Genomic DNA, 14,027 nt, shown 5'->3' with positions numbered 1-14,027 from the left:
CTCAGGTTCCAGTCATGCTGGAAGTTAGTCTAAGATACCTCATCTAGCAAGCAAGTCCCACGGAAGCCTTCATCTGCAAACTGTGTTAGAACCCCATGTGCGGGGCTGACAAGACCAGAGCTGAGCACCTGACCTTGCGGGTACTCAAGGCTCATTGCCAGGGCCTATAGGTTGGCTCTGTAGCCTTTCACCAGAAAACCAAATAGGCTTGTCTCCATGTCAGAGACAGGCTGACTGAGACCACAGAGATGTGGTCAGCTGCTTTGGGACCAACCCAGAGGGTGCAGGGTCATATGGAAACTCAGCCTCAGTACCAGGGTGCTATGTTTTGGGTGTGGCTTGAGGGTGTACCCTATGTACTAGATCCAGGGGAGTTCTGATGACAGCCATCTGTGGGCAGGAGAGAGGGAGGGGTCAAATAACAGGCATCGGGGCATCCTGGGGGGCAGAAGGGACTGCCCTCTGTGAGCCCCTGACCTCAGACAAAGGCTTCTAAGGTCCACCTGTAACCCTGTTCCCTCTCCTTCACACCCACCGGAGCTTAGACTCAGGATCCACCCCAGGTAGAAGGTGGGCTTCTCACCTTGCTTCCTGGGTGACCTTGTGAACGTGCCCTTTACCACTTTACAGTGGGTGTTGTCACCTCCACACACACCACACTTGTCTTCCTGCTTGCGGGAGCCGATCACCCCGTCACAGCCCACTTTCTGCAGAGAAAGAGAGGGCAGGGGACCTTTGAGAGATCACCCCTGTTCATGCCTGAGCCCCCAAGATCTATAGTACTGGTTTCCCACCACAACCAGGATCTGTGTATCCATTCTTAGCGGCTCCTGATGCATGGGAAGAGGGGCTTTAGAGAGAGGCAGACCCCATATGGCCATTATGAGGCATGTGCTCGCCCTGCTTCAGATCATGCAGAGCACAGAGCCTGCGTCATCACAGTATTTTGGTCCTCAGCCCTTCCATGCTGCCCCTCTCCAAGGGTACCCACGTAGCATATACCGGGGTCAGCCCTGAGGGGTTCCACACAAGGCTTAGGCTGCTTTGAGTCAATGTAGCAACAGCGGCTTTGTCTCAATGTAACAAGACTTAGTAGGTGGAGTCTTAGAGGTAGAGCCTGGTGAAAGGGGCTCTTGACGTTTTTACAACCTGCTCACTCCCTGCAACAGCCCAGAGATGCAGAGGCTTGTCTTGTAATAATGAAAGGCTTAGTCTGATCCCAGAGCCCACATTCCAGAGGACTCATCACCCATGAGTCTGTGCACCGGAACCAAAATGTCTATGGTGGAGGATGGTCTCCATTGTTAATTGATGTAGGAAAGTCCAGGCCACTATGGCAAACACCATTCTCTAGGCAGTGGAGCCTGAACAGAACAAGAGAGGATATCAGGAGGTGGCAACCCTGAGCCTTGGTCTGGCTGCCTCTCGCACTCACCCTGCAGTCTCCACGCACACAGAGGCTGAAGGCGTCCTTGTAGGAGCAGCGTGTCCCATCGTGCACCATGCGCTTCATGGAGACCACCTCCCCGGTCTCCTTGGACTCGCAGTAGAGATGGCATCTCTCCTTGGCTGGAAGGGACATGGCAGGGTTTTAGTCCAGAGCTGTCTCAAAAGAGCCCCAGAGAAAAAACTCCCAGCGTTCTTAGAACTCAGCTGGCCCACCCCTGACCGCTACAAATCTGTGCTCTGGGAGGACACAGAGAGAAAGCGACAGTTGATGGAAACCACCTTCCTATCTTCTTGGCTTCTGAGATTTTGACTCTGGTGTTCTTGGCTTTAGGAAGCGATTTCCCCAACCGGTCCAACCAGGATGTGAATCTGACCCACATCTTCCATCCCCACAGTCCTGCTTGGAGGAGATCCTCAACTCTGCAGAGGGTCTCCACCTAAAAAGCCTTCCTCAGAACCTTTCCTCACCGTTGGTGGGAGTATGTGTGACTGTGGAAATCAGCGTGGACGCTCCGCCACAAACTAAACCTAGGATGCCCACATGCTGTGCTGTAGCACTCCTGGGAATACACCCAAAGGACTCTAAGTCAGTACATCATAGCGATGCCTGCTTGTCCAAACTGTTGACAAGACCCAAGGTATGCAATCCTCTTTGGTATGCATCTATTAACAGAGGAGTGGATTTTAAAATGTGATATGTATACACAGGGAGTTTTATTCAGACATAGAGAAGAAGATAATTACATTGTTTCCAGGAAGATGGGTGGAACTCGAGATTCATCATATTAAACAAATTAAGCCTGACTCAGAAAAACAAGTATCACATTTTCTTTCCTATGCAGAATTTCCCTCCCTCCCTCTCTCAAATATATCTGCTTATTGTGGTAAGAACATAATGGAGGGGCAACATGATCAAAAGATGACAGACATGTATTAAAATGTCACAGTGAAACCGATCGTTTTGCACAGTGAGTGATGCTGTAAGAGTCAGTCCAATGCAGCCAGACCCTCTTGGATTCAGTCTCAAATTACCCTCTTTGTTCAGCATTAATTATGAGAAGCAATTGATACACTGAGCCACCAGGCTTCATGTCCTCCAGTCCTGTCAACTCTGTCATGCCTCAGCCTTGAATCAGCACATGTAGGGCACAAGCAGGTGACTAGGCTCACACCCAGCACCCATTCTCTGTCCAGTGTTTGGAGAGGGAGACAGAAATTGTATGTTTACAACATACAAATTAGAGAGAGAGGGACTCAAACAGAATAGAAGTAGCCTCTTTAATCATATCCTTCATCTGCGGGCTCAACCCATAATAGACTGAAGGTATTTGAAAAAAGAATTGCCTTTGCACTGACCTTATGCACCCTTCCTCGTTATTCTCTAACTAATACAGATGAACAACGGTGGTGGTTTGAATGAGAATAGCTCATATGTTTGAATGATTGGTCCTTAGTTGGTGGAACTGTTCGGGAAGGATTAGGAGGTGTGGCCTTGTTGGAGAAGGCATGTCACATTGGGGATGTGTTTTAAGGTTTCAAAAACTCATACCAGTCTGTCTGTCTGTCCGCCTCTCTCTCTCTCTCTCTCTCTCTCTCTCTCTCTCTCTCTCTCTCTCTCTCTCTCTCTCTCTCTGCCTTGTGGTTATGAACCAAGATGTGAGCTCTCAGGGGTTCTCTTGTTCCACCATCATGGACTCCCATAAGACAAGTCAAATTCTTTTATGAGTTACCTTGGTCATGGCATTCTATTGCAACAATAGAAAAGTAACTAAATAACAATGATTTGCATAGCATCTCTGGCATATTAGGTAGTATGTCATCTGGAAGTATCTGGAGAAACATGTATAAGTTATACACCAACACTTTATACAGGAACTTGAACATCCATGGAGCTGGGTATCCTATAGTGAGGGGGGACTAAAGCTACAAAATTTTCAATTTCATAAGACACAAAATACGTGCCCCTTAAAGCTTCAAGTGTTTGGTTCACAGTTTCTGCCACTTGCACTGGACAGTCCTAAGGTGAGAGAGGTTGGTGTGATGGTCAGTTTTAACTACCAACTTGACACAGTCTAGAATTTCCAGTAAAGGATTGTCTAGACCAGGCTGTCCTGTGGGCATGTGTGTCGGGGATTGTTTTCATTGCCTTAAGTGAGGTGGGAAGACCCAGGCCCAAAGCATGCAGTGTCATTCCCTGGGTTTGGGTCCTGGATTGTGTCAAAGGGAGAAAGACCTGAATGCATGCATTCGTGCGTTCTTTCTTTACTTGTGACCTCAATGCAATCCCTGCTATAATAGATTGTAGCCTGGAACTGTTAGCTAGAATTAACCTTTTCTCCCTTAGGTTGTTTTTGTTGGGGTATTTTATTACAGCAACAGAAAGGAAACCAGTTCAGTTACCTATCAAAAGTCACCGGATTGCCTTGCAGGGTCAACTTCTGCTCCCACCCCACACCTGAGGTCCCAAGCAACTCCAGCCTCGTTCCTTGCATCCTGAGCCCCCACCCCAGCATCCTCTCCCCATCTGGTGTTCTGGTTCCCTTGGAATTGAAGCCCTATTGCCAGCCCCAAAGCCCTTGCTCAGGAGTGGGACCCTGCAGCCACACTAGCCAGCACTGTGCCCTGCTGCTGGCCCAAGTGTCACCACAGATTTGCCTCATGCAAGATCAGAGGTGTACAACAATGCATGCCCCTGCCTGCCCTACCCAGGGTCCTGAGCTAAATCCCACCCATTTCCCCAGGAGCTCACCATCCCGGTGCTCATGAGGCAGCCAGTGGTGCTGGGCATCACCGTGCTCGAAGTACAGGTCCCACTGCCGACACTGCTCCTCCCGGAAGTCAGCCAGGGAGTTGGGACAGTCCTGGGGGTTGCAGAGCTGGAAGTCATAGGCCAGGCCCGAGCAGGTGCGGCCCCCGTTGGCTGGACTGCAGGAGAAAGCAAAGGTTCCCCTTCTTGGGGCCTCTAGAAAAATAACTGCCCATGGGTGGCCTTTTTAGGGAAATCCTTGAGTCTCAGGAAGGGAGGGGGCACGTCTATTGAGTAAAGAGACACAGCCCTGCTAGGACACGGCTAGCTCCCAGTCAGGTAGGCTTCAGGACATCAGGACTAGAAGGAGTTGGTAGTAGCCTGGTCTACAAAGTGAACTGAAGGATGGCCAGGGCTATACAGAGAAACTCTGAGAGAGAGAGAGAGAGAGAGAGAGAGAGAGAGAGAGAGAGAGACAGACAGACAGACAGACAGACAGACAGACATCTTCCCTGAGCATGCCACCTTCACTCTGGCCTCAAAGCTCAGGACTGTTAACGAACACAGAGCTATGACCACATGATGTTAGGATTCTCTTTGCTCCTTTGCAGCACCAATCCCAGGGTGAGAAATGCTGGTTGAGTCTCCCAGTGACAAGGTCCTGGGCACACAGAGCTGAACCACCAAGCTACAGAAAGCACGTAGAACGATCCTGGGATTGTGGGATTGTACATGCACGGATCTCTGACAAACATCTGGTGTAGGGCTGGGTCTCTCCACTGTAGAAAGCATGAGCTATGCTTCTGTGACTTCCTCACTGGGCAGAGAACAGTTTCAACCCTCCAGGGCCTTTTGTGGCTCTAGCTCTCTGCTGTGTTCCTCTCTTCCCAAAGCAAGAGAAAAATCCTTCAGGGCTGCTCAAGGGCTCATGGTGCTCCCCTATCCCCTCAGGCTTTCTGCAGATAGTCTGGAATCCCAAGCAGAAGGATGCTCTGGGGGAGAAAGGCTTTCATGTACAGATGGGGTGGCCAGACACAGGGGCTCTGTCCTCATCCTTCATAAAGTCTTGACCCTCCTCTCTAACTGTAACTGCTGATCTCTTTGGCTCCCTGGTGCACAGTGTTTGGTTTGACAGAAACGGTGCAGCTGTCTTGGAGAACAAAGGAAGAAGAGCTACTTCAGTAGCCTGAGATCAGACAGACTGGATATGTCCAGGGACGTGCAAGACAGCCCGCTCCTGGCCCACTTAGGGGCTGGCAGTCATATTATGCTTTTTATGTGACATTCTAGACTCTCAATATTTGCAGGTAAAACAAAATCTTTAAAACATCAGCTAGTCCAACACCATCTAGACAAATGACCCCACCATGTGTGTGAGGAGTCACAGGGCCTGGGGAGAGAGGAGGGGAGGTGTTGGGGAACTTAGGTACCGAAGCCTAAGTGGCAGCCCCTAACCCTGGCTCTCACCTGACTAAAAACTATCTGCCTAGCTGCAGTTGTCACTGTTGAGGCTCCCGGCATCCTGGGACACAGGAGAACCTCCTCTGTGGAACCCCCCTAATTCCTCATCTCTGCTCCATCTTCTATCTTCCAGTCCTTAGTCCAAAAGGACTATCTAAAGTGGACCAGGGGTCTCCAGGGCAGCGAGTAGAATGTTATGGGCTCTGAGGCAGGGAAGGAGCCCTCCCTCTGAACCTAAGCTGGAGAGAAATAAAGACTGGGAGGCTTGCCTTGTGCTCTCCGCCAGCTTAGGGCCCTCGGCAATATCAAGTCAACTTACTGTGGGTTGTCACACTGGCGGGTCCTGAACCTCACGCCTGTGCCACAGGTGCGTGAGCAGGAGCCAAACGGAGTCCAGGCACCCCAGTTGCCATCTCGTTTGAGGATATCTGGTGTCAGCCAGATGCAGTGGCCTTTGAAGCAGTGCTGAAAGACAGGGATGCAGGCTGGTGAGATGGGTCATTGGGTGAACCCTTTGCTGCTCCACGAACTGGGTTCGATCCCTGGGACCCACACGGTGGAAGGAAAGGACTGATGTCCTATGTTGTATTCTGACTTCTGTGGCACATGCCTCACCCCTCCAAGTTAAAAACAAGAACAAAACAAAACAAAACAAAAGTAATTACAAAGAAAAGACAAGAAGGCATTCCCTTGACCCATTGCAGGCATGAGAGTTGCTGGAGAGGCCTACTCCCCTCAGTGGGAGCAGTGTCTGCTATGGCTGCCCTGCGCCTGCTCTGAAGGCACAGGGAGGGGGAGGGGGTATCTAATCTTACTGGCCCTAAAGATCAAAACACTCAAGTGAGACAGGCCTCACCTTGCCTGTGACAACAAGAGAAATGGGATGTGCAGGCCCGCCCTTCAGGGCCTTGTCCGGCCTCTCTGAACCTCCTGTGTCTGCTCATATCCTGTTGCCAAGATAAATGTCCTCATATGTCTGGACAAAGACGCAGCAAGAACAACATGGCGGAGGTTCTGGAGACATATCAGGTCCAAGTAAACTTGGGGTACGGAAGAGGGAGACTAGGAGAATAGGGGTGATGGGCGCATGACAGAAACACGAGCCAGCATGAGCCTGGAGCAGGGGAAATGCTAAATTCCATAACCTCATTCCTCCCAGTGGAGGACGCTTTCAAACCCTGAGGAGTCCATGCTAAGAAGGCTTTGGAGTTTAAAACAGTGAATTAGTAATTCAGTACACCACAATCCAAAATGGTTTGCTGATTTAGAATAAAAAAGTCTCACTCAGAGTAAAGACAGTTAACAGAACAATTACCACAAATGACCCAAACTAAAAAAAAAAAAAAAAAAATCATCATTATTTTCTTTGTGTGGATTCATGCGTGCACACACACGTGTTTGTGTGTGTGTATATGTGTGTGTGTTGCAAATGTGTGTTTTCATGTGTGTAGGTACATGTGTGTATGGGGGTGAGGGTGGGTGCACATGTGTACTTGAGTCTGCATGGGGCCTCAAACCACAAAAGCCAGCCAGATGGCTATGCAAGTAAAGGCCACCAAGCCTGATAACTTGAGTTTGAGCCTTGGAACCCCTGTGGTAGAAGGAGACAAGACATGAAGCCTGCAGGGATTGCCCTTCCTGGGGGTCTTCCTTTCAGAGCTCAGAGTATGCAGTCAAGGGCTCTATGCAGTTCAGTCAGGCTGGGCAAACAGACGCATGGCCAGCAGCCATGACTAAGTGATCCTGGCCTCTCCTTTCAGGCCATAGTTACTTCAGCTCTCCCTTTACAGCTTCCCTCCCTTGAACATGGTGGGGAGTAGACATGCTGGCTCCTGCTGGAGACACGCTGGCTTCTGTTCCTGTCAGCTGGTGGGTGAGGTAGAATTCACAGGCAAAGAGAGGGACACTGTGGACTGAACGTTTGTGTCCCTGCAAATTGGAGTGGTAAAACCTTAATCCCTGCGTGATGGTGTAGGGATGTGGAGCTTTGAGGAGATTTTTAAGTCACTGTCCTTGTCACAAGGGATAAGAGAAATTCTCTCATCCACGTGGCACCCATGGATAGCCGTGTAGCTTCAAACTGGGCTGAGCCTTGGGGGATGAGGAGGGGAAAGGGATCCTGGTTTAAGCTCATCTGCATATGCCAGGCCCCTAGAAAGATGATTGGCTATGTAGTGAATATATTCTTTCACCTGAACCAATGAGAACTGGGCTTGGACTCTTGGCTGGGCAAACAAGAAAAGGGTACTTTCTGTAGATTTGTGGAGAGCCAAGCAGTGATTTTGACAAGGGACAAACCAGAAGCCTTGGGAGCTGTCAAGGCTAAACCTTGCTGTACCAGGGAGCCACCAGGCTTCTTGCTGGCTTCATGGCAAACTGACCCAAGACAGGGTCATGGAAGGTCCATGGGCAGGAAGGGGGCGTGAGATGACTGCTCTGCTGTGGTGTGGAACATCCAATCTGTCCAGTGTGTGGAGTGATTAGAAAGTAGGAATGAAGGTTGGGGAGGTTTGTCTAGTATGCTGGAAATTCTGGGTTCTAACCTTTGGACCATACAGACCTAGCATGGTGGCACACGCCTACAATCCTATCACAGGTAGAAACAGGAAGATGAGAAGTTTAAAGTCATCCTTGGCTTCATAACGGGACCAGCCTGAGCTACATGACAGGGTGTATCAAAATATGAGTGGGGAAGCAGGAAAGAGAGGGCGGGTGGGGCCTCCTCAGAAGGCCTCCAGCTCGCCTCTGCAATACTGCAGGGCCTGTCCCTGGTTATCGTGTGCCTTAAATGTGAAGAAACTTAGTCCTGACTCACCTTGCCAGGTGCACACATAGTCCCATCCAGAGGTGGACCCTTCTTTGTCTTGCAGAAGTAGGGGTTATCTGGGTGGCTGCACCATAGCTGTTTGCAGGGGTCAAAGGTCCGGAACTGGAAGAGAATATCATACCCTCAGTTTATCTGGCTACCCTGCCTCCTCCACTGACCGTGCAGAACGCCACCCCTTCACCCCGATCCTACCACCTGAACTGGCTATGAACATGCCTGTGTGGGTGGGTGCTGCAAGCTTCATCTGATTCTGGGGCCATGAGGCTCGTGTGCATGCAGTGTGGCTATGACAGGATCTCTGGGTATTGCTGGGTCCCCAAGTCTCCAGCTTTGGAGGCCACCCACCTCGGGGAGGTTTGGCAGGCACCTGAGAGGTAGAATATCCATCATGGACATTAAGTGGTCATCCCTACGGCCCTGGGCAGGAGTGGCTGGTGCCTTAAGTGTCATCACCGCAGGGCCCTGGGGACACTCACCGCAGTGCACATCATGTAACCCAGGCCAAAGTCGAAACGACACTGCTCGTTCATGGAGTAGTGCAGCCCTGGGAGCTGAGGCAATGCCGGCCAGTCGTGGGCGAAGGGGTCATCCCGCAGGCAGTCATAGGAACTGTAAGGGGGGGACACGTAGGTGCCACAAGCAACCCTCAGTGGGGGAAGTTGAGGTCCTTTCTGGAGTTACCATGGTGGTCAAGACTTCATTACTCTTGTTTTTTTTGGTGCCTCATCCGCCAATTTAAGATTTCAAGACCTGGCAAGGGCAGCTTTGAGGCCCACTCAGTATCAGGACTAGAACCTCACCCCACCCCACCCCCCACGAATCAGGATCCCCTGCTAGCATCAGGCTCTGTCACCCATCCCTTGCACGTCAGGCTCCAAGGCCTGAGAGTTCAGGCTGCCCCCAGGCAAACTAGGTGATGTGCTCTCTTAGAACTGAACCCAAGGAAGGATCACCCTTGGGGGACAGGGCAGGTACTCACTGCAGGTAGCGGCTGAGCTCCTGCTGACTGCAGCGGGACCAGTGGAATCGATGGAAGGCAGCCTGTACCAGGGGTGCCATGATGCTGCCCAGCCGTACCTCGTCACCACAGCGGTTGCCTTGCCCATCGTGCTCCATGCCCAGCCTGTGTGAGGAGCAAGGCAGCCCGACTGGACCCCGACTGCATTCACCTGCCATGTGCCCACATCACAACACCAGGACGGCGTTTCTAACACAGTAAACATCTCCGAGCTTTTCTGGTCTGATCTACTTGGACTAGAGTCTTGAAGCAAGGCTTGCTACTCTGTCAGACATCCACAAACCAGGGCCCTCACTCTGTCCCCAAGGAGGGCCACGCTATTCTGAGTGAACACCGAGCTCAGAGCATCCAGGGTACCCCTTCTTCCTCTGTGCACCCCCATCAGCTTATCTGGCCCCAAGATCCAGAGTCTCATCTAATGCCTGGAATGTGGACATTTGGGCAGAGTCCAGGCTTTTTGACCCTGGGTTTCCCTCCTTCAGAGCCTAGGTGACCCATCTACAATATGGGGTAAGGTTCTGTCCCGGACCTGAGACTTGAACGGGATAATGTCTTCTTGACTCTCTTATGGCCCAGAGCACTGGCTCTGACCCCAGGTGCCTTTCGTCTTTGATTTGACTTGTTCTGCCAGCAGAAAGTCCGCCTCAGGCCAGAATGGCGGGGCAAGTCTAAGTGGCTTTCCTACATGGCTGTCCTTCTCAGGCACAGGGAAAAGTGGTCAGTGAGTAGAGCATCTGGCTTTCCCATACAAGGATGGTCAGGCAGGCCACTTACACATGGCCCGTCTCATGAGCCACCACAAATGCCGAGGAGAAGCCATCCTCATGGTTCAGGGTGCAGCTGCGGACGGGATGGCACATCCCAGTGACGGGAGCATAGCCTGGGAGGAGACAGAAGGTGGCTCCAGCCGCCAGGCCTAGAGTCCTAGCCCCAGACAACCCCAGTGTAATCCTACAGAATCAATCCCCGCCCCCCCATGGTAGGACTCAGAAGAACCCTGCACTGACGTTAGGCCTTCTGCCCATCACCATGGTGGCCACGTTGCCTGTGATGGCCCACACTGCAACCAGCATCCGTTTCCTACAGCAGGTCTTTCCCTGGTCTTGTCTGTCACCCTGGCAGCTTCCTGCCCACTCGGCAGCTTCCCCCGCCCTGTGTGCTGACTTTTTCTGCTTCTCTGCTTCTTCCTGGGTTTTGGGCTCTGATCATTTCCAGCGCTTTGGAGTCAGTTCTTTCCTTCTACCACGAGGGTCCTGGGAACTGAACTCTTGACCCCTGGCTTGGCATCAAGTCCCTGCACCAACTGAACCATCTCACCTCACTGAAACGTTTATGCCGTTGCTCATTTTCTTATCTGTCTATCAGTTCTAAGAAGTGTCTGTTAACATCTTCAATCGTGCAGTCTGGTCATTTTTTTTTCTTTTATACCTGTTGATTTTGCTCGGTTTGAAACCTTGTATAAAGAAGCAGTTGGTAACCTATTCGAATGTGTTCCTCAGCAGCCGGAGGAAGAAACTTAACCCTGCGGGTCTAGACCCTGGACCTGGCCTCTTCTTTAGGCTGTCAAGCTCAGTCTTGTCTATTCTGCCATTCCTGAATTCCTCAGTTCCTCGGTGCTACAGAATGGGTTTGTTTGCTTGTTTGTTTGTGGGGGACGGGGTATTGGGGAAATGATCCAGGCTCTAGTGGTCTCTTAGAGCCAGGAGGTAGACGCTACCAACAAGGCATTTTCTAGACTCGGCTTCAATGCTCAGGAGTCCCTGGCAGGTCCCAGCTTTCTTCCCCTGCATCTGTAGGCACAGGACTAACCTTGCATGCCCGAGGGCCCGAAGTCCTGCCTTGTGAGGAAGATGGCATGATCGTGGTACTCATCGTGGTCTGTGTCTGGCTTCTGCTGGAGGTAAGCCCATCGGCAGACGTTCTCCAGACTCTGAGAGGGGTTTCCAATCTCAATGAGGCTCATGGACTACAGTGGGGTGGAGAGAGACAGAAGGATTAGTACCTGCCAGGTTACCTAGAGGCTGAGCAGGTGGCTGTGCCACAGAGCCAAGCTACTGGGGATCCGGTCCAGGGGCCTCGAAGCTCCCTGCTAAGTCACTCCCATGACATCTGCCTTCCGCTCAGTCCTATTCTTCTGAATGCAAGAGAAGGTTCCTGGTCATCCTCACCTGCTACAAACTTGTGGGTGCTATAAATTTGTCTCCGCTGGTGGCAAACCATCCTCCTCCCAGGCTCACTCATTGGTCAGAGGCAGGACTCTGTTTGCCTGAGACTGTCGGACAGAGAGCTGGCCCTCACCATGCTACCCGTCTAGCCTGTGGACAGGGGAAGCCACTGCATCCGGCCATGGGAACTGTCGGGCTGCATTCCTCATAAATGAGGCAAGCAATTCTGAGGTGGTTACTGTCACCTGCATCCAAAAGAACTCAGAGCAGCATACTTCTTTTGTGGGAACCATGACCACTTTCAGGCAAGGGTAGTGGCTGGCAGGTGAAAGATAGCAGTTAGCTGATCTACATGCCCTAAATCGGCATGGGAAAAGAGTTCCAGCCAAGTCTTGGAAGAGACTGAAGAGTTCAGCCAGGAGTATACAGTCAGGGATTAGGAACAGCGATCAGGACGGGAACAGGACTGGAGACAGGAGCCAGGTTGACATTGGGTAAGAGTAAATGGGTCAATACTATGCAGACGGAGCTCCTCCCCCACCCCTAAGAGGTCCTGGGAAGAGGTTGAAGACTCAGATATCTTTAGGGGTTGGGTCCAGTGAACATTGGCCCATGGCTGGCATTCAAAGCAGAAGCCCAGACTTTTCAGAGCAGATGTTTTGGATGGGTCTACTGTTAAATGTAAAGTTTACAAAGCTCTGTGGGTACGGTGTCAGACCAGCACACCCAAAACCTGGGTTCGATTCCCAAGCACCATTCAAACCAATCGTACCAGTTGGCATGGACAAAAATGGCTCTAACAGACAACAAAACTCGATCCCATTTTCCAAATCACCCAACCAAGAACTTCTGAATAAAGACAGTTTTTCCAGTGGACAGACCCCCCTCCCCACCTTGCAGACAGGACCCACCACTGCAGTAAACAGAGCACCCCACTGTTTTGTGGAAACCCCTGCTGATTCTCTCCTTCCCCCCAAAATGCTGGGCTCCAGTCCTGAGCCTCTCTTGGCAGACAAGGTGATTTCACTGCCGCGGCAGGATAATTTATTGAAATATTGATTTGTGTTTTTGTTCTTGCTTTGTTTTCTTCTCCGCCTGTTCCAAGAAGGCAGACTGTTACAGTGTTCCTCAGCCCCAAGGGGTTTGTGCTATGGGGACAGAGCTCAAGGGGCCTAGGTTCTGCTCACTGGCTTTGGAATCCCCAGAAAGATCTCTAGAGGGCAGGGAAGAGAGACAGACTTGGGGAGCACTGTCCCAGATAGGAGCTGCACTATAGAGGGGGAACCCAGGAAGGTAGAACTTCAGAAAACAGTACCCATGGGATATACCCTGTGAGTCTTGATAATGTATGCAGACACCCCAAGAAATAAAGCATTCAGGCGTCTCAAGTAACAGGATCTAGGTAGTGCATATCTGGTTAGCCTTAGTGTCTGTTGGGGGAGTGAATTCCGTATTCCAGTGAAGACCACATTGGTAAACACTCAAGTTCCTTCTACAAAAGGATACAGCATTCGCACACAACCTCACACCTCTCTCTGCATCCTTTACATCCACTCTAAGTGACGTATGCCATGTACCACCGTGTAAGCGTGGAGCGTAGTTGTTATGCTGATTGTTTAGGGAATAACAAGATAAGAGGCTGCATATGTTCAATACAGATGTCGTGCTTCCTCCTGATTATCCTCCATCTGTAGTTGGTGGAATTGGCAGAAGCAGAGCTGTGGGTGTGGAGAACCAACCAAAGATTTTCTCCCAATCTTTTCAAGGTCTGGCCTATCTCAAGCAGGCACTGAGGGCCCAAGGGGAAGTGTTCTTGTCCTTACTGGGTCTGGGGCATTCTAGGGCTCACAGAGTGCCCTGTCCAAAGGCCAGCCTGTGACAAGATATTAATATTGTATCCGGGGCTAAGGACAGGACTCATGTGCATTTTAGAAAGAGCCAATCCTTACCAGAGAGAGGGAGGGAGCCAGGAAGGGGAAGTAAGTGTGCCTCACTGCACTGTCAGAGGACTCAACATCTGCTGGGACACAGGAGATGTCAGGCCCAGAGAGTGCAGACATGGGCAGAGGATGCGTGGGGAGTGCCTCATGGCTTAGCACCCGTGTGATCTGCTCACAGTGTTGAGGAGAAGCCATCTCGACGAAGATGGTCTTTTTCTTTTTTCTTTTTTAGTATTTATTTATTTTATGTAAGTGAGTACACTGTCTCTGTCTTCAGACACACCAGAAGAGGGCAGTCAGATCGCACTACAGATGGTTGTGAGCCACCATGTGGTTGCTGGGAATTGAACTCAGGACCTCTGGAAGAGGAGTCGGTGCTCTTAACCATGGAGCCACCTCTCCAGCCCAAAGGAGATGGTCT

General features: G+C 51.0%; 1 protein-coding gene across 1 annotated transcript in view; it reads right to left on the bottom strand.

Annotated features, from left to right (window-relative positions):
- Positions 1–14,027, bottom strand: part of Adamts2 (ADAM metallopeptidase with thrombospondin type 1 motif 2) — a 200,688-nt gene that overhangs the window by 14,991 nt on the left and 171,670 nt on the right. The window contains exons 6-14 of the mRNA XM_032913325.1: positions 11,311–11,467; positions 10,276–10,381; positions 9,463–9,606; positions 8,960–9,092; positions 8,472–8,585; positions 5,976–6,121; positions 4,199–4,374; positions 1,436–1,569; positions 584–707 (exon numbers count right to left, since the gene is read on the bottom strand). Coding sequence (XP_032769216.1) covers positions 584–707; positions 1,436–1,569; positions 4,199–4,374; positions 5,976–6,121; positions 8,472–8,585; positions 8,960–9,092; positions 9,463–9,606; positions 10,276–10,381; positions 11,311–11,467 — 1,234 coding nt within the window. The remainder of the gene's footprint in view (positions 1–583; positions 708–1,435; positions 1,570–4,198; positions 4,375–5,975; positions 6,122–8,471; positions 8,586–8,959; positions 9,093–9,462; positions 9,607–10,275; positions 10,382–11,310; positions 11,468–14,027) is intronic.

The sequence above is a fragment of the Rattus rattus genome, chromosome 9 (genome assembly GCF_011064425.1).
Source record: "Rattus rattus isolate New Zealand chromosome 9, Rrattus_CSIRO_v1, whole genome shotgun sequence".
In the NCBI taxonomy this organism is placed as follows: Eukaryota; Metazoa; Chordata; class Mammalia; order Rodentia; family Muridae; genus Rattus; species Rattus rattus.
Note: the sequence above shows the minus strand (reverse complement) of the source record. Positions and strands in the feature narration are given on the sequence as shown.